This window comes from Fundulus heteroclitus, chromosome 18 (assembly GCF_011125445.2).
Source record: "Fundulus heteroclitus isolate FHET01 chromosome 18, MU-UCD_Fhet_4.1, whole genome shotgun sequence".
Taxonomy (NCBI): Eukaryota; Metazoa; Chordata; class Actinopteri; order Cyprinodontiformes; family Fundulidae; genus Fundulus; species Fundulus heteroclitus.
Genome location: NC_046378.1, coordinates 4,916,916 through 4,944,788, shown reverse-complemented (window position 1 = coordinate 4,944,788; position 27,873 = coordinate 4,916,916). Strand labels below are relative to the sequence as shown.

The window sequence follows — 27,873 nt, the reverse complement described above, 5'->3', positions numbered from 1 at the left end:
CAAAAAGGTAACCAAGTTTTCAACAGGTGCATCTTACGTGATACACCGGTAGGTAATTTAGGCCATTTAAGCAGAAATGTATTCCTCACCAGGAACAGCATTTTCCTTATACTTAAATCGTATTTTCAGTTGTAATTGTTCTCAGTAATTTTAAAAGTAAAGTTTAATAGCGATATGTCATCACATGTTAGCTTCAGGGGCCTGTTTTATACGACTGTATATCACAAGCGTACTCCCTGCACAACCACGCATTTGATTTCCGTCTGACAAATATTAACACGATTTAACGCTCTCCCCTTAGGAGTTCTGAATTTAATCTTTTCAACAGCAAAGCCTCCTGTTAGATAAGTGGCTGTTTGCATTTCCACGCCTTCACTTCTGTTCTGAAGGAAAAGCATCTTCCACCCACGCAGGCCTTGTTCCCTGAAATCAGAGCGTAAGTGCTGGCTGTGCGTTTCTCTTCCATGCGGGCTATATTTACCCTCTGACCAGCTCCTTCTCAGAAGTGTGTGGTATTTAGGAAAAAAACACGATCATCAGGCCACCTTCTTTTCTTTCCTTGAGTGTGTAATCACACACCGCCGCCTGCCCTCCTAACTTCCCACGGCAGCAAGCATGCAGGCCGATCTGCTGGTGATTGCATATGAGCACAAATCGAAACTGATATACCTTTATACAGAGTAAATTGAATAAATATAGGCCCACAGCCATGGATGCATTTATCCACATACTCTAAATCGCACTGAGTGTGAACTCACATTTCTCACTTACACTTAAGTAACAGTCCTGTTTCCAGCTCAGCAGTGCCTTTCCATTCTCATCTGTTTCTGTTTTTGTGGATGAATAAAAATAATAGAGAGTGAAGATCCGCAGAGCAATAAAATGGCTCCCAGTAAAGTGGAATGATCATCCTCTTTATCATCCGTACCCTTCTCTCTCTGCTGTGTCTTACTAATACCCTCACCTCAACTTTCTTTCATTTAATCTGCTGCCGGGGACCTTAATAGATTCCCTGACCGCATCCTAAATAGATAACATCTGTCAGGGTGCGACAGATAGTGGGACGTCTTAAGATGAAGAACTTCTTAAAAGTGAGTCTGGAAGAGGGGGCAGGCGAAGCGTGACAATAACAGAAATGTTGTGCTTAATGTATGGGATTCAATATGTGACGCTGTGAATTTGGTAAATGTGTGGATCGGATCTATTCTTTCCACGTTCACATGAGCACCCAGGTGGGGTATCAGCAGCCACTTGAAAGGAAAGATGGAGGAGATAGCCATCTTTTCATTTAGCTGCCCACGGGGAAAATTATTCCAGCTCGATTGCGCCAACCAAAAAGAAAAGCAGAAACACACGATGCTGCAAAAGCACACAATCTGGGATCGCAGCGACTGCAAACTTAGAGGCCGCCGTCTTGAATTCAGAGAACAATTGCTCGTGTTGTTAGGCTCTAGCAAAAGAATATTCACGCTACAGTTCCCACTTCTGTGCATGATACATTTGTCTTCAGCTGCTTTTTGTGGCTGGTCTTAGTTTACCACCCAAAATACATGTAGGATTGACAGGTACACCTCAAAATAAAATAAAAAAATCTTTGTTGATGTGCATGTATGCTTGGACTCACTGGGATGCTAAAAAAATAAAACTCTTGCTCATTTTCAGCTTTGTACCAGTAACTTGCAGATTTGGGGTCAAACTTAGTGGTATTTGGAGCTGTTCAGATTTCCATCCACTTGGTAAACAAAACATATAAGTAATAATAAATAAATAAATTAACCTGAGGAAAAAGAACCCACCATATTTAACTGTGGAAATTATGTTTTTTTAGTAATGTTCAGTGTTATCTTTGTTTCAAACACACCTTTGGAATTGTGGCACAAACTTTAACTCCTCTGGCTATAACACATGCCTGCCCACAGTAAGATAACGGATCTCAATGGCCCCCACCGTGTGCTATATAGCTACAGGTCAGCAAACACATTGAGTATTCCAGGTAAGAGTTTTACACCAGTGGAGTAAGGCGCATTAGTGATTTCAGTGGGGGCCAGTTGTGTCGCCTTATTGTCTGATTTCTTCAGTCCCTGTAGTAAGAGTAATAAAATGTACCTGAGATCTCAGTGAAATGTGTTTCGGAGGTTTTGATTAAAGGACTTGTCTAGCCACAGTTACTCCAGTTCCAAAGATTAATCTATGTCCTCCAGCAGCCCCCCCAAATTCAAAGAACTAGACACCTTTTAGAGTGAGACTGTATTGTTCGCCAAGAGGTAACACACACCTCAGGTTGAAAACATGGACTCAGACATAGTTTTTCACATCATCCAGAAATCCAAACCACTTCCAGTACATTAACAGAAATGATTAAAAGAGGAACATACTAGAAGCAGCTGAACCACATACAAACAGAAGACAGCAGCTTAAGCTTGACATGTTAAAAAAGAACAAGTGCGTGCTGGTGACTGTTCTCAACCAGTGAAAAATTGTTTTATCTTTGATCATGAGGAAAATCAATCTGAGATCTGCCTCCAATCATTTTTAATGGTGAATTTAAAATGAGGACAATTAACAGCAGTCTGTAATGTGAGGTTATAGTCTAGAAAAAGAGACATTCACACAGAACACATAACATTATGACCACTGATGGGTGAAGTTGGAATCGCTGATGAGTTCTTCTTCATGTGACGTGTTAGAAGCAGGAAATATGGGCAAGCTTATTAATATGAGCAACTGGATCAGGGCATCTAGAAAACTACTGCTCTTGAGAGGCGTTCGCAGTCTGCTGGGGTCAACGTATATTTAACGTTGTTGATGGAAGGAACAGGTGAGAACTGGCGACAGAGCCTGGGGTGTAGCCGGGGTGTTCAATCCAACAGGTGGGCTACTTGAGCTCCAATAGCTGGTTCTGATAAAAACGGGTCAAAGTATGTATTATGTGCAAGTTTGTTGTGTGTGGGACTGCACAGGGGACTGCTTTATTTAATGTCTCATCGGTGTATATCTACAGCATAGAGCCAGGAGATAACCCATGCAATGATCTTGTGTATCACTCCATATGTCGATGAGCTTGTGAAAAGTTTTTGCAACGGTTAGAGAGATTAGGATCAGAAATAATCACGTGCAATGTTTTGATTCAGTGTTTGCTCGTCACTGTTGCCTCCATTCACTTGCACTCATTTGCTACACTGATCCAATTTTATTAACTGTATTCCTCCCTCTGTAACACTTTAGTCTGTCTGATTTTGCACAACTAGATCAAAGACTATGGAGCATTAAATAAGCATGTTGGATTTTCAGTAAACATGCAGCTCTGTTTTGTCCTTTACAAAGACAAAAAAAGGTTCTTTATTGTGTTTGTGTTCAACAATCAATTTGAGAGCAACAGTGCCCTGAGACAAAATATGATAAAGGTATGCTTTGAAAGAAGCCAGAAAATACAATAGGCAAAGTTGGTTTCCTGTTACAAACCTTGCCTTTCAGTCATTGCTACACTTTATCCTCCTAATTTTTTTATTCTATTTATTTATTTATTTTTGATGAATGAGCCAGTCTGCATTTTGTCAGACAGATAATGGATAAGAGGAATGTTCTTTATTTTTAGTGCTCCAGTGGATTACTGCCAAAGAACAGCAGAGAAAGATGGAGGAGATAAATGAAAGGAATGCAAAGGTGACGTTTGATAGCCAGAGCTACAGTAACCTTTTAGCTAATGAATGGTTTGGAGACTCCTCTTGCTGGTTCTGGCCTTTATAGAGTTCAGAGGACAGACTTTAAATGTATTGACTTTTTCCTTACCTTTATTTAGCCTGAATTGGGAGGCTGAATATCACTTACAGCAGCACTCCACTGCTTCATCACGCCTTTGGGAGGTAAAACCGTTATGTGGTCTTTAAGAATTAAAGGCTTAACAATCTACCTGCTAGTTTTGCCCATTACTTCTGGTGCTTTACCTGGTTATCTTGTTCTCATCATTTTTAATCCATATTTTCAATGAAAAGGTCAGAAGTGGTGAAGGATAAAAGAGAATCGTGTTTGTTTTGGCATGCCAACAATTAGTTCTGTGTTAGGAATTATGGTGGTACTATTAATATTAACACAATGAAACAAATTGCTTGGATCAGTGAGTGAGTAGAAAAAGAGCATCCTCTTGTCTGTTAGCTGATTTGGAATCTGACCTGATAACATGATGTGTCGAATCTGGTATATTTACCTCAAACATCAGCTGATACAAAGTGGAGTCCATGGTGGATCTTATGATGGTGAGCTGGCCAGGTCCAGCTGGAGAAAAGCATCCCAAGTCATGACACACACACACACACACACACACACACACACATACAACACAACAAAGGACATACATGTCCACTAATCTGGTGTCCATGTAATTCAGTTTTCCAGAAGCATTTGTCAATGTTCTCTCTGGCAAGCTGTAGTGAGCCATTCATGTTTTTCTCAGAGACCAAAAGTTTTCTCCTTGGACACTTCCCTTGAAAGATAAACTGTTGCAGACTCTTTCTGGTTTTAAAGGCATGCACTTTTATATCAACAGTAGTAAGAACTTCTTAAAGGTTTGGAGACTGATTTTAGCATCTTGCGGTCTGCTCAGTTCAACAGGGCAAACCTTCTTGACAATGCTAGGTAACAATTGTGAAATGTTTGGATTATTTAAAATGGGAATATAAAAAAGAAAAAACTGCGCTCTTACCCACCCCTCATATTCCTGAGCAGGTGGATGGTTCTCCACTTCCCAAGCTCGTGTCCTCTACCAGAGGCCTGGGAGCTTGAGGGTCCTTCTTAGGATAGATAGATAGATAGATAGATAGATAGATAGATAGATAGATAGATAGATAGATAGATAGATAGATAGATAGATAGATAGATAGATAGATAGATAGATAGATAGATAGATAGATAGATAGATAGATAGATAGATTTACTCAACCCCTGAAACTACCAGAATATTTTTCTACAGTTGTTATTTTCTACTTATATTACTTGGATGTATCAGTATTATTAATTAATACCAAATAGCCATATGTTCAAATATGTAAAACCAGGTCTTTGATTTGAAGCCCTGCTTTCTGTTCTGTAAGTAGTTTGTTTTATTTGTGCATGTATGGGTTTGTTTCTGGAGACTCTGGCTTTCTACAAACTAGCTGCACCAAATGGATGAATAGGTTGGACATTACCTTTAATCAGAAGCTTAAATATTAAAGTTTTATTTTCTTATCACAAAAAGATATTACATATATGCTTAGGTTTCTTACTTATGCTTACAGGTGGTGAAGTCACCAAGCCTCGGTTCACTCAGTACTTCCGGGGAAGCTTATCGGGACTCACCATCCGGCCGGGGAAGATCGAGAGTCAGAAAGTCATTTCCTGTCTGCAGGCCTGCAAAGAGGGACTGGACATTAACTCCCTTGAGAGCTTGGATAAGAGTATAAAGGTACACACACACACACACACACACACACACACACACACACACACACACACACACACACACACACACACACACACACACACACGTATACTCTAAAAATACAGAAAAAGGAACCAAACAGTAATTGAGAGGGAATAATAAGGTAAAAAAAATAAATGGATTAAAGTAACTAATGAGCTTCAGTATGTAAGTATAACAGCATGAATTAATGTTAAACAAACCTTTAATACTTGAGTTTAAATCAGTTTGCCCTTTTAAATATCTGAATAGTAAAAATGAACACTAGGTTCTTCTGAACTATTAACTTTTATTTTGTGATTAAACTTCTCTGTCCTTCAGGTGCCTTTGTCCATCGAACATTAGCAATCACAGAATAAGAATGATGGGACTTGTGCTGTGTCCTTCCCCTCATAACCCAACGCAGCTGAAAGTGCCTGAACCTTTGGAACCATCAATTTTAGTTCCCTTGATCCTCTCAGGTTTCGTGCCTTGTACAGCAAGGAGTTCTTAAAGGCATTTTTTCTTCTTTTAATGCTTTCTTGGTAGCTGAAGGACAATCTAAGAGACATTTGGGACAATCAGAAGTGCAGACTCTTTCTATTTATTACGTTGTCAGGCTTTTATTGTTGTGGTGACACAATAAAAAAAAGCTGTTGTCATGAGAGAAAAATAAGCAATAGAAAGATCAAAAAGCAAATGTTTGTGATACTGAAAAGCTGCTCGGTAACAATAAAACATGGGCTTTTAAAGTTCTCTTTACTTCCTCTTCCAACCCAGACTGTATAAATGGGAATGTAAAATGGGACGAGTGGAGAGGTGGAAATCCACTAGTGTTTCATTGATATGCTTTAAACAACGATTGGCAGATTCAAATTTGAAAAAAAAAGAACATTTGTTTTCTCCTCTTTTAGTAATTGTGTAAAAACTAAGAACCAATCAAGCAACACTATGTACATTGGTGCACTTTTTAAAAAGTAAAAATCTCACATAGGTTAGACAAATGCTTTGATGCATAAATGTTTATGATCTTGGAAATACTTCATAATCAGTTGGATGCAACACAATCGCCTCTATAAAATACCCGGCCTGCACCACATTTTTTTTCTCTTTTTTTTAAGTTTTATAGTGCTTAGAAAATTGGTCAAAATAATAATGAGCAGGTCGGTCTTTAAAGATAACCACCAATCAGTATCAATAAGCAAGAGCCTGATCAGATCATCTCTCGTATAAACCCAGTCTCAAAGAGGACAACGCCTCTGCCTCCAAAAACTACGACCGCAGCTAGTAACAATATGGTTTTCACTTTCTATGGCAGCCCATCTCAAGTGTCCTACTTTTACTGAATTTATGTGCAGTAATTTGCTTCATTGTTGGGCTACGTTTGCTTTCTTGAGTGCAAACATCGCCTTTGTTCATAATCATGTTACAAATGCAGAGAGTTGTGAATAAACATTGCAGGGTAACTAAATTAAATAAAAAAAATAAAAATAGATTTTTTTAATTAGTAAATAAAATATTAAGTTCGAATAATTGTATGAATCAAAGTACTTCTTTTGACATTGTAAACAAATACAACAAAATTGAAATGCTGTTCCCAGCGATCAAAAGGTCTATAAACAATAGAAAGGCAAAATAAGGAAATATAAGGCTATTATAACTCCATGATATATGAACCTCCTGTTTACATACAACCTAGCATTAGCATTGCTGCTAGCTGCCACAGGGAATGAGCAAAACAAACTACTTAATCTTACTCGTTGATTTGTGAGCTTGTTAATGAAATGCTTTCTTGTTTCTGCTACATGGCAAATGATTCGTTGGCTAAAATCTGCAGGGATTATTTTTTGCCATTTTCCCGTATTGGTGTTGCTGAGGGCATTGCTTTTAAACAACTGATAGTTAAACATTACATACTATGCATGCATGTGACAAACATGCAACAAGTGTGAATATAATTGAAACATGCATAGTGTATCTATGTCTTAATGGCTTTCACCCACTGGCCCTCATTCATCATGTTCTGGTTGCTGCTACTGTTTCTATTTTTCACACTCTGCACACAGAACCAGCAGCTCGCAGACCTAGGAGTCACATCAGTCATCTTTCTCCACCTACTCCTTCAAAAAAATAAAAAATGCTTCTTTAAATCGAGCTTTTTCTGCAGCCCTGAATCCTTTACAGCTTGTTTCCTCGGAACCTGTCCTATCTATACAGAATCAACATTTTGCATATATTCTTCTTGGATGTATGCAAACACAAGCACACATTTTGATCTCAACTTTGAGAGAAAAAAATGTTTTACTTTAAATCACCAGCTGGTTTTCATGGAACTTATCCGCTTCTTTCTTTCTCTCTAACCAAATTTCCCTTTGCACAGACTCGGCTAATCCATCTCCCTGCACTCTGGAAGACAAGGGGCAGACAAGATAAATGGGGATTTGTGCAGACCTGAAACTGCAAACCCCCACCCCCTCCCCACAACCACCCACCATCAGCCCCTTTAACTCTCTTTTTTATCTTCCCCTCTTCAGTCATGCTCTGTCCTATAGCCCGCTCTTTGCATAGGACTCCTTGTGCTGAGATGCAGTGAAGAGATGCTTAGCAACCTTTTGAGATGACAAGGTGGAACGAGGTGTGGGGATATGAGAGAGAAGGGGAGGATATCCTCTTAAGGGCCGGTGCAGTTTATCTTTAGAGTGCCATTATATCTTCTTCTTAGCCACACTCTCATGTGGCTCCAATAAGTGTGCAGGAAGCTTAAGGAAAGAGTTTATCCAAGCAGGTGGAGGGCTGGCACTGTGCAATCAGAGTAGAATAACCTGCGGAGAGGGAGAATCTGAGGGAGGTAGACAGTCAAGAGTGGTGACAGAAAACAGAATGTTGAGAGGAGTCAGCAAGAGAACGGCCGATGTGGATGGGAAAATGACAGGGGAGAGCTCCATGGAGAGTCACCTTGTTGCCAAGACCCAGTTTGAAGGACTGGGTGGCAATCAGTGTTGTTGAGGTAGGAACACACAATAACATTCCTAAACTTGGACGAGCAAGAAGTTCCTGCATTCGAACATTGAAGGACGGCAAAATGGGAACAGATACTGCAGATTTCTTTTCCCGCTTATTGTGTTCATATTGATACACATACATCCATATTGATACACATAAAGTTCCACATAAAATTATTCAGTGCCCCCACTGCAAAGCAGGGCTATCCTCAAAATATAGAACCAAGCAGGTGTTTGTCATAAACAGATCAAACAACGATGGTAAACATCCCAAGAGATTGCTCCAAATTAAACACTAAATGCTCCTTTTAATGACTACCGCATTTTAAAATGTGTTCAGCTCCTTTATGCCAAGCCCCTCTAGTACTTAAGAGTATCTTTTTGCTGTTGCGACTTACTGAAAACACGATTCATAGTCAGAAAACAGCTCCCGGCAGTGTTGCTGAGTAATATAACCCGATGTTCATGCGTGAATGTTTCCACTTAATATTTTTGGGTTTGCAAAGCAGCCCCGGAGCGCCATCAAGCCACCTCCATACTTCACTGGGCATGCTGTTCTTTTTAGCGTACACGCTTTAGTGTTCCAGTTCCAGACAGACGTCTGGCCCTAAAAGTTACAGATCTGAGTCATTGCTACACAGAACACAATCCCAGAACCACTCGGCCTATTTCTATATGTGAGCAGATTGGAGATGATTTTCTTGTGCTTTTGAGTTAGAAGTGAGTTATGTTTTGGAGGTCAGGCTCGGACTCAGGCTACCATCTACATCCCTATGGAAGCTAAAACCAAGTCCTGTTTAGCAGTCAGTGGATGGTGTTAAATCACCTGCTTCCTTGCGTGTTGTTTTAAGGTAAAATAATAATATATTTAGGGAACTTTGGGGGATGAACCCAAATTAATTTGCTCAGCACAGCCTGGTGTACAGTTTTCAAACCACGCAGAGCCTCCGGGGTAGAAGCCCCAGATGAGTAATGCCCAAACAAAGAGTAAACAGAGAACCCGAATTTCGAGCCAGACATCGTGTTGCGCTTTGAAAAGTTTAATAATAAAAAAACAGAACTTGGTGCTGGCTGGTAAAACCAAAACAGAAACCTGGCGGTGAAGAGCTGGCAGCTCACAACAGGCGGTGACAAGCAGGTTGACTGAGGCTGGAGGCAAGTCTGTGAGGCAGTTAGCTAGTTATCGCCTACTACCCCTCCTGGGACATAGGTCACCAACGAGGGATCTCTAGGCATCTCTGTCCTGCTCTTTCCTCTCCAGTTGGTTCCATGTCTTTTCTCCAGGCTGATATATCTTGTTGATCTCTTGTTGGCATTTCTGTAGCTAGTAAGGGTTTAACATGGTGGGGTAGTTGTCCCCACGCCCAGCCTTTCTCCTTCTCACAGGGGGGACCGGTAACGAGGGAAGTTACCGTGAGGCAGACTTGAATAACAAACAATAAGGGAAGGGAGATCAGGCAAACAAAAAGAGATCAGGCAGAAAAATCCTGGGAACTAGGCAATGTCCAGAGTAGCAGAATGCCTATGAGGGGCCCGACGGCAGCAAGATGAAACAGAGAAATCCGGGGAACAGTCTGTGAAACTCTGCACACAGGCAGGGATGGAATGGCACCTTGTCATTTCTGGAGAAATCCAGAGTGGCTGTTCACTCGAGGACAGTCGGCCTGCCTCCTTCATTACTACCTTTCTGGTAACGAAGAAACCTCGAATGGAGCTACAATAGGGGACAATGCCATCTACGGGTTGACAGTGGCACAGGGGTGCGTCCTGGAACAGGCAGGTTGCCAGTTCGAGTCCCTGCTCCGATTTACTCGGTCATTGTGTTCTTGGGCAAGACCCTTCAACCACTTTGCCTGCTGCTGCTGGTCAGAGAGCCCGATGGCGCCGATCGTACGGCGGGCCCTCTTCCATCAGTCTGCTCCAGGGCAGCTGTGGCTACAGAAGCCGCTCACCACCCCCAGCATGTGAACGCGAGTGACTGAGTGTAGTGTAAAGCGCTCTGGGGTCCACGAACTTGATAAAGCACTGCACAGGTCATTTACCACATCGGACGCAGCTCATTTCAGAGCAGCAGTGGAGGAAGCAGGGCAACATAACCCAGGTAGAAGTTAGCGCTGAAACCTGAACGCCACTCAGAATAAGCTAATTGTAAGTTACAGCTAATCACTTGTTCGCCCAGCCAGACGAGAGGTGGAGGTTTACTCTAATAAGCATCATCAGGGTCAGTGTGAGGAACAGAGAGAAGAGGGGCTTTTACCTGAGCTACAGTTAGACTTAAAAAGCTCTGTCTATGATGTAAAACAGTATAGGAACCCTCTCTGGGACCTTCTAGCAGGATTTGCATCATGATGTGAATGATCAGGTCCTTAGTTCAGTGGAAAACAAAGCCTTTATTCCTAAAATAGCTAAACACATTAAAAGATCTTTCAGATCGCCACATTGCTTCTCATTCCTGCAGCCGGTCCAATTCTACATGTTGACAGGAAAAAAAAAAGTGTTGTTCAATGAAACAGGAAAATATAACACATCTACTGGTGCCAGTAGGAAATGGTAGTAAGAGCAAAAGTAAAGTAAGCCTCGCTCTTCCATGTTTTCTGTGCTGGTTCTAAACACACAGCTCTGGGTTGTAAGTGCAGTATGGAAATAAAATAATTAAATAGAAATGAACCATTAATTATTGAATTTCTTTATTTTTCTGAATAATACAAGTAATATTTAATATCATATAAACTAAACCAGTTAAACAGGAATACATTTTTACTCAAAGAAAAACATACATACCATTTTAGGAATTCTGAGTATTAATACTGATAACAGGACAAAAATCAGCTCCAGGAGGAAGCTCTATGTTATATTATAGACCCCAGAAGTTAAATACCTTTTTCTTCACGGTATTTAACAATAAAGACTACACTAATGGCTCACATACTCTGTGGAGAACAGCAAATTATTTTTGGCCAGACAAATGAAAATTGTTTCTTCAGAAGTAAAAGGAAAAGCTAGAAAGATGGCATCCAAAAATAACAGGTTCATGAAAGAATGAACACATTTACAGAGTAAAATGTAATTGAATGTTTGAAAAGCTCTGATCATAATGAAAATCGCACTGCTTTCCTGTTTGGGCCATTGAGCATCAGGAGTGAAACACTTTGATCAGAGAAAAACTTTAAAAAAGTCATTTACGTAGACGACAAAAGAAGCTAGTTTGTTTTAAAAACAACTTTTTCTCAGACAGAATGTGCAGATTAACTGTTTTCTATATGGGCTGTCTCTAAGTAGGCATGTCTTCATTTTTCACTTTCAACTTAACAAAAAAGTCATTGCAAACCTTTTTGTTTGAGTCACAATAATTTGCTTTCAATCAACATGGCATTTACTGTATGACTGTAATTCTAAATTGCTTATAAACGAGGCCGTTTTCTTTGAACATTAAACTATTTTTGGCTAGAGCCCCCAATGTTTCAAGAGCCTAAAATGCCCCTGAAACATTGGATAGGAAAACAAACAAAGGAATGGAACTGGATTTCTATTTTTATCTTTTGGCTGGATCATAACATCCCAGGTAATGACACTGATCCCTGATGTGATCAATTTTCTGCAAACAAGCAAAAAAAAGAGAATTAAAAAAAAGCTTAATTGTGATTTTTATTTTTACTGCATCCTGACTCCGAACATTGCAAAATCAACAGTGTGTCAGGTGAATGATGCTTTTGTCTTTTGCATTGACTTGGTTTCATCAACTAGTTCAGGATATACATTTAACTTAAAGATGCCACTCAAGCCTACAATATTAACACCAATCAAATGGCTGCTTTATTTCATGGCTTTAAACAGTTTACAGAACTCTAAGGAACATACAAAACGCTGGCTGTTGACTAATTTCAGTCTCTTTCTCAGCAGCCTAAATAAGTTGTTCTAAAGAGAAGAAAAACATCAGTACACTAAACGCGCAGCAATCAGATAACTGATAGATGAAGCTATTTGGTGAACAAAGTGGAGCACTTAGCAGCTAAATAGCCACAAATTTCCCACTGGAGTTGCTGCAGAGTTAAGAGGAGAGTGATTATTGGACTCTTCTGTACCAAGTGGCCACAGATACCACTCCAAATGATTAATGATGCTGCTCTGCACCTACTGGATTTGTAATTGACCGTAAACATGTTCACCGCAACAGTTTTTCCCAAGGATCATTTATCCCAGTGCCCACAACTCACTACACTGCCCCCCGGTGGTCAAAATACATATTAATACCATTTTAGCCTGCCATGTGTTTTATTGCTCTGTCCTGAGGCCACAACCTGAAATCGTTTTGAACTCAGTCCAGTTGGTATGCAGGCGCAGAAAAACGTCGTTGTGGAGAAGTTTCAGGGGAACGGGACAATTGTTTAACTTTTCTTCTTAACTCTCACGATCCAAAAAGAGTACTACTGAGATCTTCCAGCCAGATACTCTTGATGCAGCCAACAGCCAAATGAAGGAGCAGAGGGAATCAGCCTCCAGTCTCTGGAACAAACTACCTCTTGAAAGTTGCTCTGCAGAATCTTTACGGTCTTTTTAATCCCTCTTAAAGAAATCACTTTTTCCCATAGGCTTTTAATTCGAGTTGAGTTTGAGGCTATCTGACCAGTTCAGTTGAGATGTACAATATAATGTAACTTTCTTTTATCCTGTTTGTATTGCAATTGTTGGGGTTTATGGCGATCTTCTAATTGCATTTGTTTGTTTGCACTGCACATGTCTTTAGTGATCCTAATGGCTAAGGAGCACTCTGGTCAACTTTGTGTTGCGTTAAATGTGCTATATAAATAAAATTGACTTTGACCCCCCCGATCACTCTTGGTCCTCCGGCAGGCTCCAACACAAGGACAGAGATGGTTTCCAAAGCAGGAACCAGACTGATCAGTTCTTTTAATATCTCCTTTTTTTTTCTCATTTCCTAGTTCCACTTCAACCCAGCTCAGTCCATCCTGGTAATGGAAGGAGAGGATTTGGAGAACATTAACACGGCTGTGAGGAAAGTTTCCTACATAAACTCCCGCCAGTTTCCCACACCAGGCATCCGCAGGCTGCAGATCTCCACCACCGTCCAGTAAGTGTGTCACTAACTTGCACCTCCAGCTGTTTTCCCGCCTTTATTTTTTTTTACGTCGACCCATCCCGTCCCCCTCCATCCTCTGCGATCCTGCGTGTGTTCGGTTCTCTCATGTTGTTTTCCGGGTCCCTGCGGCTCCCCTCCGAATGTTATTCCACCTCAACACTTCTGTTAAGCGTACCAACAACACAGAAGACAACACCGCCTGACTAACATAATTCTCTTTTCACACATCGATTTCCACACGTCTTTCTCGCAGCGCTGTCCCCGCGCTGCCGTTTCTTCGGCTGTCACTTCCTGTTAACACACCAAATTGAGTTTGCGGTTGCCACCGGGGGCTAGTTTTAACATTCTCGTGTCATGTATTAATAATTCTGGACGGCTGTTGCTGGAGGAGTCGGCAAGAAAGATGCAAAAAAAAAACAAACAAAAAAAAATACAGCAGAACGTGAAGCTGTCTGTGTGAGCGAGGGAGTAAAAGAGCGAGTGGCTTGTAAAACAGTCTCCCTCAGCGGGTTACTATTAAAATTCATGATTGTTTTAAATATATGTAGACCCCTGCAGCACAGCCCTGGGTTCCTTCTCTCTTCCCTCCCGTCAGGTTCTCTGCACGGACACGGGCCCGAGGACTCCGGCTAACGTGTGTGCGTGCTGCACAGCCGGCTGGTGATAAAGCAGAGCCATTGAAGCTGGAGGCATCCCAATTGACAAGGAATACATTATGCAAACACAAATAAGCTTGCATCACTGCTACATTTTTTTCTTTCCTCCAAAAAAGTTTGGCTTGCAGCTCCTGGACTGAGTTGTGATGGCTGTTCACGCGCACAAACAAATATGAAAACTGGAAACTTGGCTTCCTGCCACAGCATTTTTGGCAACCGCTGGAAAAAAAGCCTGTCTGGTGAGGATTATTTTTGTACCAAATGATTTTTTAGTAATTGAAATGGTTTCTTGCTGACGTTTCATAACTGTAGTTACTATAATAATTTAGAAAATAAGCAAACAGAACGTATTCCTTACAACAGATGACTTGATTGGTCTCTCCCACAAGAGCACGAAGGATGGAGGATTTTTTTCAATCTTGACCTGCCATGACTGGTGAACATCCAATAAAAATGGGAAGACGACTCAATGTTAGCTACTTCAAGTACCAGTGAGGTCAGAGAAAACACAAACTGTGTAAGAAAAGGTGCCAGGAACCTAGAGTCTCTACAAAAATGGTAATTTTTTCCTTAAATCCACTTTCAGAGTACATAGCTTTATGAGATAACAGGAACGGTAAACATTTCATAGCCAAGTTGCTGTGCTTTGCTGTTTTAAACTTTTGTCCCCCTCACGCTGGATTTGAGATCTCAGAGTTAAGAACAGAATCTAAATTCACAATAACATTGGTTCCCCATCAATTGTAAGGATAACTTAAAGGTATAGTAGACATTTTCTCCATAAATATAGATATGAAACGCCCCTTTTTGAATAACTGGGTATGCCAAGACCGTCTTACTTGCTCTTTTGCTCCTCAGGGGAACCAGATGAAAAAAAAAAATTCTAAATCAATTCTGCTTTTATTTATTTCTACTGAAGCCTTCCTCTTCTCCTCATAAAATTGAAAGACGGTTTGCTTCTTGCGACTCTCAGCCATTTTCAAAGTATAAGGTGAGAGCGGCGGAGCTACGATGAACGACTGAAACCGGAGCTCAGTGGGTACATAAACAATGCGCAGCAGAAAGTAGCAAGGAACCCGCACACACACTGGTGTTACATGAGCACGTCACAATGATTGGCTTGTGAGACAACCAATAGATAAAATGACCCTCCTACTTCTCCAACTTTGAACTGAAGCTTTTTTAGATGAAGCAAAGATCAATGTGCTTGATAAGCTCTTTTTTTACTTTTGGTGATTACGTCTAACCTGACTCTAGCCAGATTGATTTCGCACCGCCTAACTCCACTTACATCCATCTGGGACATCGTCCATAAAGAGTGATTTCTCCAACCAATTTTATTGTCTGGCCAATCAGGACGCAGGGCTGGAGTTTCATAGATGTGACGTAGTGGAGAAGCGACCGTGACGTGAGACTGTTTTGATTCAACAATGGCGGCTCGCATCGAGGAAGCAAGCGTTAACATTGATGCTGCTATTTCTTCCGTGTTGTCCAATCTACCCAATATTGTTTCATTAAAAGAACATCAGAGAACGTCTCTGAAGGCTTTTGTTGGTGGTAACAATGTTTTCGCCCTTCTCCCGACCGGATTTGGCCAGTTTTGTTTTCCGGGGCTTGTCCGTGGCGGAGCGTTTAGCGCAAACCATGTTAGGAGGGCTTTAGTCCTCAACACGGTAGGCCCGGGATCGACTCCGACCCGTGGGGCTTTGCCGCCTGTCTTTCCCCCTCTTCCTGTCAGCTCACTGTCAATAAAACGCGTGCCACTAGAGCCGCAAACACATAAAAAAAAAAAACGTTTTGTTTTTTTTCCTGCGTCGCTCTCAGCGCGTCACGTGTTAGCTTCGGTGTGAGTGGTTGAAATAGCACGTGATAAAGATGACAGACAAGTGGCTTCTCCAATCATATGCAAGAATCTTTGATAAGGCCCAGCCTTCAAAAAAGGCAATTCCTATGGATCAGTCCCAGATGGATGTGAGTGAAGCTAGGCGGAGCGACACACAGCTGGCTAGAGTCAGGTTACATTACGTCAACATCACAGTTTAATTGTTTGTAATCTTATCGCAGTCGACCAATACCCAATTTTTCCTGAGTACCGCAGCTTGAGAACCTTGATAGGAGGATTTACACACATGCTACTAATGCTAAGTGTGTATTGCTTACATATGCAATGCTAAAGACGGTTTAAATTGGCAACTTCACAAATATTTTGTCTGTGTTTTACAATATTACTAAAACTGTAATCTACCGAATATTATTGACATGTCATTTAGACCTAATCTGAAGATTATGATGATTTATGATCACTGTTAAAAAGAAAGTGGAAAAGACTAAAATAAGCATTGCAGGTAAGAGATCCTTCAAAATCAGCCAGAACTCTCTAAATGATATATATTGACTGTAGGAACTATTTACAATTAGTTTGCTATCCGCTGGTCTTATACTGAACCTAACGCTACACACGGCTGATTCCACCGCCTAAATTGTTTTCATCTGAAGGAGTTTTATGGCTGCTTTGGTTGAGTTTAGAGCTGCTTTCTGATCAGGCAGAGAAGACATCCACTCTAATCAGCCAACAACTGAACACCCTGGCTTTCTAAAACATATCTTCCTTGCTAGCTTGAATTGTTTGAGACACGAACTTCACTGATGGAAAAACACTGTTAAACCAAACATTTTTATCACCAGCCGCCACTGGCATGCACCGTAAGTTTTTTAAATTCCACCAGAGGGTTTTTCCCATTTCCTGGCCATTTCATTAAGTTAGTCTGCCCTTCCTTAAGTTTTAATTCCCTTGGTTTGGCGGCAAGTTGTGTTGACACTGAGAAATCGTCTCTTGAAAATACTTGGCTCTGTGGTACTGAGGACATATTCCCTTTTCTTTCAGACCAGCTGGCCTGCATAAAGTTCCTGGAGATTTAATATTCTTTTAACGTCTTCGTTATTCTAGTCTGCCTCTGTAAATCTTACACTTACAACCTTTCTGCTGCGGAGGAGGAATGAAAACCACGGGATACTTGGGAACATTATACTGCCCACTAATGTATAAACTCTACAACTCATTATCTGCGGTGAATATTTTAATGAAATTGTTTAACATCATTTAATAAAGCATTTTTTTTCTTCACTCTTACACTTACAACGGGAGCATCTGTACTGACTATTTCATAAACCTAGAGGGCTTTGCTAATGACCTTTAATTCTACACATTTATCAAAATTACACCACAGAACCATCTACCTCTGGCTATGGCTGTGTTAGTGTTGTATCCACTTTGAGTAAATCTGTGTTTAGAGTTTTCTGGAGCCTTCCGCTGATCTAATTTTCTGCTGGAGGTTTTAGTGCTCCACCCAGCAGAACAACCAGCAGAAACATCGGCCACTTCCATTTGTCAACAAGAATTAGAACAGTGCCAACATGCTGCAGACAAAGATAAAAAAAAAGAGAAAAACGCTTAAAACAATCTATTTGCAAATAGGCAAACCACAAAATGAGATTACTGCCTGTAGTTCGGTGGTGTCCACACTTTTTTGCCTTGTGGACCAAAACACTGCAGTAAAAGTAGGCTACTCGCTGGCCACAATTAAAAAAATTTCTGAAGTAATTGCAATTGGTGAATTTGTGGTTCTTTTTACCTGCTCAACAATTCTCAACAACATGGGGATATGGGTCACTCATAGTCAGAAATGCTTTATGGATTTTGTCAAGTTTAAAATATGGGTGCACCCAAGTCAGTTTTTCAGTAAAATTCCCGCAATGTTTGCACTTTCGTTACAATTTAAAACGAAATCCAAAAATATTAAAACTTTGCGTCATATCCAGCATTCTCCATTTTAAATTCAAAGACTACTAAATTATTCCACTGGACGCAAATGACTGACGAGTGCAATTAAAATGTTTTAATTGCACTCAGCATGGGCACGGATGTCATGTTTTTAGCCTTTTAATTATATATTACAACTTTCCTTTTGCAGGGTGGAAGAGTCACACAACATACAACTTCTCTGAATTTCCACAATGACAACTGGTTTCAAATATTTGAATCTGTGGGTTTTTGAATCCACATAGGGTCAAACAGATAAACACACTTACTAAAGGTGTGTTTCCAGTGCAGGAAGCTTTTCCAGGAAACATAGTTATCTGGACGTTGTAAGAAACAGGATCAAATAAAAGAAAGTAAGAAGACTTATGTTCCAGTAAACGCCCTAAATGGCTAAAATCTTTTGAAGGAACTCAACCCTGAGTCAAGAGTAGATTATTGTAATGGAAGGGTGCTAAACATTGAAGATTAATATTTTAATCACCTTCCCAGTTTAAACTTCTCTGCATCAAGTAACTGCTAAAATATACAGCAGGAGTAATTTTTCTATGGTGCTCACGCCAATCTCACTACATATCCCACAATGCAGCACAATAGTTACTCACAGCTCTGGACATGGGTGCACACAGGTTTGTGGCAGATCAGATGAAACAAGGAAACCTGCAGCCCTTTCTGTGTTGTCGGGTAATGGCAAACCCAATCAGCCTCACTGTGGGCACATTTCGCTGATAATCAAAGCACACAGCCCTCTGCTGACTTCAAAAAGCAAAACGTAACCTGGAGCTCTTTTGTAATCTGTTTGCTTCTGACTCAGAGACAGAGCCTGCACAAGCAGATGGAAGCTGCAGAGTTAACAGCACATTCACGTCAACGTTTGACTCCAGAGGTCCTCCACAGTTTCCCTCCTTGATCCCAGAGGTGACACCCCAACGGCCTCCAAGCTGCTTGACTGCTCTGCATGTCTGGCAGTGACTGTGAGCAACTGTTCTCGGTGGCTTTCTTGTTGATGTGTCACTCCAAGCTATTCTAAGGTTTTCCACAGCGCAAAACCAAACAACACATATTAACCCATTTCTTACCAAAAATGGATTATAAGTATGGTATAAAGAGAAAAGAAAAAAAAATCAGGGGGGGGGGGTCATGCCTTTCTCCTCAAGTCATGATCTTTTATTCAAGTTTTCACCTGATTTGTGCTGTATTTCATCTGCTGGTCTTGCTTGACTAACTTTTCTAGAAAATGAACTGAATGAAAAATATGCCTATTTCACTTTTTGTGGTTTGAGTCTGGCATCATCGTTTATGTTCCAAGATAACAATAAAGCTTTCACAGCCCTCATTATTGTGGCTCATTAATCAATTTTAAGTTTGAAGAAACAAACACTCTGCAGCTGCTATCTGTGCTCTGCTTTAAATGCCAGTAAACATGAACGTCTGTGTTGCCAAAATTTATTTCAAGTTATTTTGTTTTATAGTTACATAAGCTTTGGAGTGACTCTACTATTGTTTTATTGCTAAAAAAAAATTCGTCCATATTCACTTACTTTACCTCAGATGGTTGAAACTTGCACACGGTTGATTGTTCCAACAAGATAAGGATCCCAATAAATCGAAACTGATTTTGGAAAAGATAAAGCAAACTATTACCATTCATTGACTTTCTCAAATGGCCTCTCAACCCTGCTAAACATGCATCTTGAGTTGTGCTGCTCAACATGGCTGCATGTTGGAGTGGCTCTGTTCTTTTTTTTCCTGCAATTATTTTTAAGAAACTTCAATTCCTCCCTTTTGTGGGTCAAGGCTGCTTTTTGGAGGGTTTTCTCCTCTGATGTTGGATGCTGTGTTGCTTAAATGATTTTTAATGGGACATTTGTTATAATGCATAACCATAGCAATCAGTTTTTTGTTTTGTTTTTTACAACCTGGAGTGATACTACTTCAACTACATCCCCAAGTTTCAGATGAGCTTAAAAGGAGGTAGCAAGAATGCAGAGCAGGAGCAAGAAGAACAGAAAGAAAGAGGAACTTTAAGCCATCTCTTCCATCAATTCTGTTGGGCAATGTGAGATATTTGGGAAACAAGTTGGATGAACCCCAAGCCTTAACCAGGACCCAGCCAGAAAATCGAGAATGCCGCATTATGTGCTTCACTGAAACAGGATTATACGCCCGACTCAAGTATCTCTGCCAGGCTTTCTGACCATATGAGCAGACAGACATTTAAAGAAGAGTGGCAAGAGCAAAGGTGGTGGATTGGCGGTGCTGGTGAACAAGAGATGGTGTCATCCAGATCCAGGACACATTAATGTGAAGTTTCATCTGCAGCCTGGATATTGAAGTTTTGCTAGTGAGGAGTTTATTTACACAGCTAGTTTACCAGTGTTACTTTGGCAACCGTCTAATGTCTAATGTAATGTAATCAGCTTAGTTATTGTCAAGCTACAGACACAACACTCCAATGCGTTTTTGGCAATATCTGGTGATTTTACTATTGCCTCACTCTCTGCTCCAATTTTTTAACAGTTTGTCCCCTACTCCACTGTAGAAAACAAAACTCTAGACTTATTTAATGAAAATGTCAAGGACTCATACATCTCTAAAGCAAGACCTCCTCTATGTAAATGGTGGTTTTTCCACTCAGAATATAATCCTCTTTTTTAAGGCAACCTGCAGTAAAGAGAACCATGACAAAATGGTCACATGAAACCTAAGGAGCCCTTAAAGGTTGTTTTGAGGCAACAGACTGGGATGTACTGTGTCAGCCACATGGAGAGGACATCAGTGCCATGACTGAGTGTGTGACTGACTGAATAAACTGTTGTGTGGTCAACACCACCCTCACCAGATCAGTGAGATGCTTCCCCAACAACAGACCCGGATTATCAGTGAGCTAAAGAAGCTGTTAAACAAGAAAAAAGAGCCTTCAGGAAGGTAGACAGGGAATTACTGAGGAGTATACAGAAGCAACATAAAGTCAAGGTAAGAGACCAAAAAGAGGTGTACAGGAAGAAGCTGGAGAGTGAGCTCCTGCAGAACAATATCGGAGATGTGTGTTCAGGGATGAAGAAGATCCCAGGCTTCAAGCAGAAGGAGGATCAGACAGATGGAGGTCTGGACAGAGCCAATGAGCTGAACACATTCTTCTCAGGTTCAGTTCAGGAACAAGCTCAGCGTCCTTCACTCCTGCTCACAGTTAGACAAGCATAACACCCTCCTTTGACCTAAAGCGTCCATGTCACACCTCAGACGTTTTATCTTCCACCTCGGCCATGAACCCTTCTGCAGCTTCTGTATTTGTTCTCAGCCAAATCGGAAGACGGTTATTTCCCCACTTCCCCTCCCCTTCTACTTTTCTGTCTCTAGAAATCAGGTGAAGAGGTAGCTGGAGAGAATGAACCGCAATAAAAATGCAGGTCCAGATGGTGTCTGACAAGTTTAAATGGACTCTGCTATGTCTGATAGCAAGAGTGGTCAACGATCAAGACAGGACTATGCCTGAGGTGTGTTGATGCCTTCATAATGGTATCAGTGTGGGTGGGAGTTTGTATTTAAGCCTGAGAGTGTAATTTTAAATCACTACATTAAATCAATTCAGACTTGGTAACATATTTCTTCTTTATGCGAGTGATTGAAGATGTTTGCTGAATAATCATTTCACCCTGAAAGAAGAGCAGTTACAATGCATGATTAAAAGCCCAAAACCGTGATGACATTCATGCTAATGCCGTGTGTAAGTAAGCGTTTCGGTTTTTAGGCCTGTAGAATACAACAAGCAGGCTGTCCTTTTAAAATGCTCCATCTGTTATACTATAAATGCTTGTTTAAGGCACCTTCTATCAGTTTTGATAAACAGGCGAAGTTTCGTATGCCATACTTCAGAAGTAAAACACATCGCCTATCAGGGTGTGTATCCTGGTTTAAACCGTGAGAATTTGATTCGAAACTCGACTTTTCACACCTCTATAATCATCCGCATTCCTCCAGCAGCCTTCACTCCTATTACCAGCTTGTCATTTTTTGTACTGAGGAGCAGGTGGGAACAGTGTCAGGCTGTCAGATGCAGTGTTATTCTCTATCGGCTGCCGCTCGGCTGTGCTAAGGCGGTCTTCAAAAATCTGGAAAATTGGGGCATCTTACATTTAAGATTTTAGCCCACAGGTTTAATTTATTTCATTCTTTTCCTTAACCTGAGTGTCGGAAATTCGGGGATGATGAAACGAAAAAGACAAGCTTTGATGTTCTTCCATATCTTTTATTGGGTTTTTAAATGCAAATTCAAAAGGGGAAAAAAAAAGGAAAAAAACACAAACATCCTTGCGTTAGAGATGGGGAAACACATGGAGATGTTTGACATGGATTCATGTGTTGCAGCATAATTTACATCAGAACGTAGGTGGGAACAGACAGATAATGCCTTGCAGCGTAAACTGTACATCCCAGGTTTCCAATCTGGGAAAGAAAACATTTTTTATCATTTCCTGTAGCTGCTGGAGAGGCTCAGTAAGGGAGAAGAAGGCTCTGATGTCCCTCCCATCGACACATGTTTGTGCGCTTGAAAGGCCTTTGGTGAAACGCAAAAACAAAAATCTGGCATGTTTGTTCAGCTCCCAGTGCTTACCCCCCCCCCCAACCACACCAACACCAGCCTCTCCAGCATCAACCCCTAACCCCCCCAACCCGCCTGCCCTCCCGCCTCCATTCTCATTTTAATAGCTCGTGTTTTCAATTTGATTGATGTGCGACCTGCAGTCTGCAGCCAGTGCATCAGTCAGGCTTTGCATCATTTCTGTGCACAAACATGTGTCAACATGGTAGATGTGTGTGTGTATGTGTGTGTGTTCTGGGTAACTCTCAGCTTGGCTTCATTGTAAAATCCAAGCATCTAATCCCAAGCAGCCAATAGGCTTCCACCCATTAGCCGTTGCCAGTGAAAGCTGTGTGTTTAAGCGGCGGCCGTAGAAAACAAGTACAACGCTGCATGTCTGAGCCTGCTGCTTGGAAACTAACATATCAGATGGTCTTACACCCCGAACTAATGTAGTCATCATGGTATGGATTTTTATAAGATGTGTTTTTTTCTTTTTTTTTCTTTTTACCAATGTATCAGAGGTTTGATTGGAGGTTTACTGCAACCTCTTACAAAAACACACATGGAACCACAGCTTTTGGTGGGTATTCAGCAAAAAAAAAATGTCAGATGTGCCTAGAAATTATTTTCTGGGTTTGTAAAATATCCAGGGCTGGCTTAATCTGTTGGCACCCCTGGTAAACATTTGTAAAAAGCCATTAAAATAAATTCCTCCTTTTACTTCAGTAGCATGATCTCAGTCTGAAGAAATGCTAATGAACCCAGCCTTTAATAGGAGTACATTTATTCTGTGGACAGAAATCCAGTATTAAGATATAATTGTAACAAAATTACAGATTGCAAAACTATTGGTACTCATGTTGTTAATACTTTGCCTATAGTACAGCTCTTCCTGTTCTCCCAGAACATTTCAAAAGGTTGGATCATACAGAGAAAGACCTTTTATGTTTTGGGTCATCAATTACTTTCAAAGAAGGTTCTGAGAAGAAGGAAAGTTCTGTGCCAGATGAACCAGGTGTATTTGTTTGGGATCATCAACATGCTCAAAGATGAAGGGGGGGAGGGGAATTTCAAGCAAAGTTCCCTGAACATCTGATAGTTAACAGGCCCACAGCATCACAGATGTTTCACTGTACTTCAGCTCTGGGCATGAGGTGCTTTTTCAGATCCCCATCCCTTCTTTCATGAAAAACTCCTCCTGCAGTATTTATTAGTAAAAAGCACATTCTGAGCGTCATCTGACCAAAGCACGCAGGTCCATGCAAGGTCCCAGTACGTTATTGCAAACTCGACATGTTGCATCTGTGATGTCAGGACAATATTTTTTTTTTCCCATCACTCTCAAACTCCTGCTTGGCATCAGGGTAGGGTCTAGTGGTTGCTATGGCAACATCAAGATGCCACTCTCTTGGCTGCAGCTCCTCCAACTCCCCCAATCTGCAGTCTGAGTGACGAGTCCTATCTTCACCATGGATGCTGGTTCTGTCTTATCACATGCTTGGAGGGGTTGGAGCATTGCGCTTTTGTCCTGGAGGTTCTTGGTTCAACTCCCATAAACTGCCACGCTGGGTCCCTGAGAAAGACCCTTAGCCCCAGAATGCTCCCTAAGGGTTGGTTCAAATGCAGAAGACAAATTTCACTGGAATATATCTTGTAATAATTTAAATAAAAGAGATCCCTAACATTATTTCAAACTCATTTCCATCAGCTGGGATTTTAACCTCTGTTTGTTTCATTGGGCAAAATGTTAAAGGTTTTCTGCCTAGGAACATCCCTCAGTCTTCATTTTTGTTATCCAAGCGTTGTTGAAGCGCCTGTCTCTCTGAACCCCTGCTTCTTCTTGAAGAAGGGTCACAAGCTAGAACCTTGCTATGACAAAGCACAAGGGAACGCTGTTTCGCTGCCATTACAAGCCGCCGCCGTTCTCTGCTTCCTCTCACTTCTTTGTTCGCCTCTGTGTGGCCCAGGTGCTTCGGCGAAGACACGTGCATCACCATCCCCAGCATCGACGCGGTGGTGATGGTGCTGCAGCCCAGCGAGCCCCGCATCACCATCAGCGGGGTGGAGAGACTCAGCCAGTCGGCCTCTGACTTCGGGGAGGCGGGGGGCATCGCTCTGTTCCAGGACCTCCACATCGTCAGCACAGTCACCAGGGCGGACGCCACCCCCCATCACACAGGTGGGACCTTTTCACACACACACACGAGAGCTGGAAATAACCGGTGGAGATTCTTACGATTAAAGTTCACGGTCCCTATTTTTTTCAAGCCACTGTGACTTGTGTAAACTTGCCGATCTTTCGCACGACCATGAAGAAAGCCTGACAGCCTCGCAGAGTCGTTAGACTGAGTACGCACCTCCCTGTAGGTGGAAATCTGTCTTGGGTAAATATTTCAGCAGGTGTTTTTTTTTCATATTCATGGTGCGCTCATTTGTGAGGCCCCACAGCGCATTCACACATCACCTGTCTCGCTAAACAAACCTTGAGAGAAAGCTAAACATTTCATAGCGCCTCCTGGGACCGGGGATCGGCAGACGCTTCTTTCATCTGCTGCATCTGAACACGCTGTCAAGTCAAAGGCATCAAAAAGTTGTGCTCTCACCGTCGCTGTGGCCAACTCTTTCACATGGGGTCTAAAGTTGTCGTTTTGTTTTTCGATGCCGTAATCAGCACAAACCGTCCCGAGCACAAACCTGACTGTGTTTTATTACCGGGGAGTTTCTGGAATAGATGAAGTGGCAGGTTTATAAAGAGGAAGGAAGATTCTACAGGTTAAGCTTTTTACAACAAGAAATCTGCAAAGTTTGGTATGCATTCACACTTCAGTTACAGCAGCAAGCCAGTTTTATACGTCTAAACTCAAAATAGATTTTAGATCGGATGGCGAGAAGCGATGAACATCCGGTTTCCGTCTTGCCACACATTCTCAAATGAATTTAGGTCTGGACTTTAACTAGGCCATTCTAACATGAATATGTTTTTCTTTAAGCTCTGGTCGCATGCTTGGGGTCTTTGTCCTGCCAGAAAGTAAATGTTCTGCCCCGCACTGCAAAAACGGATCTAAAAACAAGTAAAATGTTCTTAAAGTTAGTCTATTCGTCCTTGATTTGAGCCAGTAAATAAGATTATCTGCCAATGGAATAGAGTATTTTTGCCCCTAAAATAAGATAATTAGACATCCTGCACTTGAAATAAGATGATGGAGATGAATTGTTCCTATTTTTAGTGGGAAAATCTTACTCTATTGGCAAATCATCTTATTTACCTGCTCAAATCAAGGACAGATACACTCATTTAAAGAAAATGTTACCTATTTTCAGTTCTGTTTTTGCAGTGCAGTCTCAAGTCTTTCGCTGCCTTTAACAGGATTTCCTTCCCTGTATTTAGCTCCAGCCGTCTGCACGTCAGCTCTGACCAGTTCCCCTTTCCCTGCTGAACTGAAAAATCCAACAATACGATGTTTCCACCTCCAGGTTTCACTGTAGAGATGTTGTGTTCGGGGTAGTGTGTGTAAATCCTTCGCCACACATAAAGAAAAAATGTTTTGTACTCATTGGACTAGACCTCCTTTCCCCCGTGTTGGCTGTGGTCCCTACACGGCCTGTGCTGAACTGCGAACATGACCGCTTCTGGCTTTCTTTCTTCACCTTTTTGCAGCTGTTCTAGAAAGGACAGATTTGTGCAGTGCAGGAAAAGGAGGACTAGTAGACTTTTTTTTCAGAATCTCTCGACTGAGTGGATCTCTGCTGCTCCTTCAGAGTTACCATGGGCCTCACATTGGTAGTTTTGCCGTTGTGCCTTCCTCTTTTTATTTTCTTGGATATGGGTTGAACAGAGCTCTGTGAGGTGTTCAAAGCTTGTGATCTTGTTTTTTAACCTCACCCTACTTTAAACCTCACCACCACCATTTTCCCTGACCTGTCTGCTGGGTTCCTTGGTCTTCATGAATCTGTTTGTGTTCTCCAACAAACCTCTGGGCCCTCACAGAACAGCTGGATTTACACTGAGCCGAAACTACACACAGGGGAGCCGTGTGTGTGGATTGTTTACTAACGGCTCGCTTCACAAGACAACAGCATGAACAGTAGTTTTCTTTGGGGGTATCAGAGTAAAGAAGGCTGAATGTAATTTTATGTTCCTCTTTTCAAAGGATCATAAAATAACATTTATGCACCACTTTGTGTCGGTCGATCCAAAAGAAAAAAATCCCAATAAAAGTATTTTGATGTTTGTGTTTGTATGGAAATTAAGTTCAAATAATGCTTTTGCACTGCATTGTTTGACTGCGAAGCACTCCCAAAGTGACAATACTCATCCTCAGTACCTTGAAACATCTTTTTATCAACCTGCCTCGGAGGTCCCGCTGTCATAGCTCAAAGCGGTGGAGGCGAAGAGTTTTAAACCTGCATAAAAATGGACACAAAACCGCATCCTCACACGAGCCTGGGAGAGCTGTAAACTAAAAGGTGCACCTTGGTACCGTTAAGGATGAGCAACTCCTTCTCAGCAGCAGCGGCTGCGGCGAAAGCGAGAGCCTTTTGTTCTGCGTGCTCCCCGCCATGTTGAGTCATTCACCTGCAGCACAGTCCATCCCTCTCTGCACGGGACTGCGGGTATTAGCCCCTCCAGTTAGTCTTTGTCACTCAGCAACTGCAGACCTCCCGCCGCTGAATAAGGCCCGCGCCTGCCGGAGGACTGATTATGGCCGGCTTGCCATCGGTCAAGGCGGTGCGACAGTTAAATCCCCCCAGGTGAACTTCTGTCCGACGATCAGACCTGCGGGGTTAGAAAACGGCCGCCTCGGCTCGCAGGCCCCGCCGCTGGCAGTCAATTAGGAGCAGATAAGCGGAGTGGGAGGGAAAGTTTACCCCTCCATTGTGGTTAATGTGTGAAGGAAGAGGAGCGGAAAGTGGCATCGCTTTCAGGGAGTCGGAGGAACTCTTTCTGCAAGTGAAATGGAAACCACGGCTGGGAGGGAGAGATTAGCAGCGAACCAAAGAATGGAAAGATTGGAAGACGGAAAGATGGCAAGAGTTTATAGGAATTCGTCAGGGAGGAGTTACATGAAAGTATCATAATTGAGTAGATTTTGTTGTCTCTCAAGGCCTAAAGGATTTAATATAAATTGCCTTTTTCCTTTGCGAGGCATGCTTTTAGTTTCCTATCTGCAGACGTTTTGTCTCTCTGCCATTGGTTCGTCTTCTACTTGAGCCTACACAGCACTTCTTTGCCTCTTTCTCTCCCTAATACCCCTAGATGTCTTTTTCAATCCCGATTCAG

General features: G+C 41.7%; 1 protein-coding gene across 1 annotated transcript in view; it reads left to right on the top strand.

Moving 5' to 3' along the window:
- The window catches only part of LOC105926742 (calsyntenin-2), a 400,538-nt gene that overhangs the window by 355,137 nt on the left and 17,528 nt on the right, over positions 1-27,873 (top strand). The window contains exons 10-12 of the mRNA XM_036150228.1: positions 5,274-5,440; positions 13,377-13,525; positions 24,560-24,771. Of these exons, the coding sequence (XP_036006121.1) occupies positions 5,274-5,440; positions 13,377-13,525; positions 24,560-24,771 (528 nt within the window). The remainder of the gene's footprint in view (positions 1-5,273; positions 5,441-13,376; positions 13,526-24,559; positions 24,772-27,873) is intronic.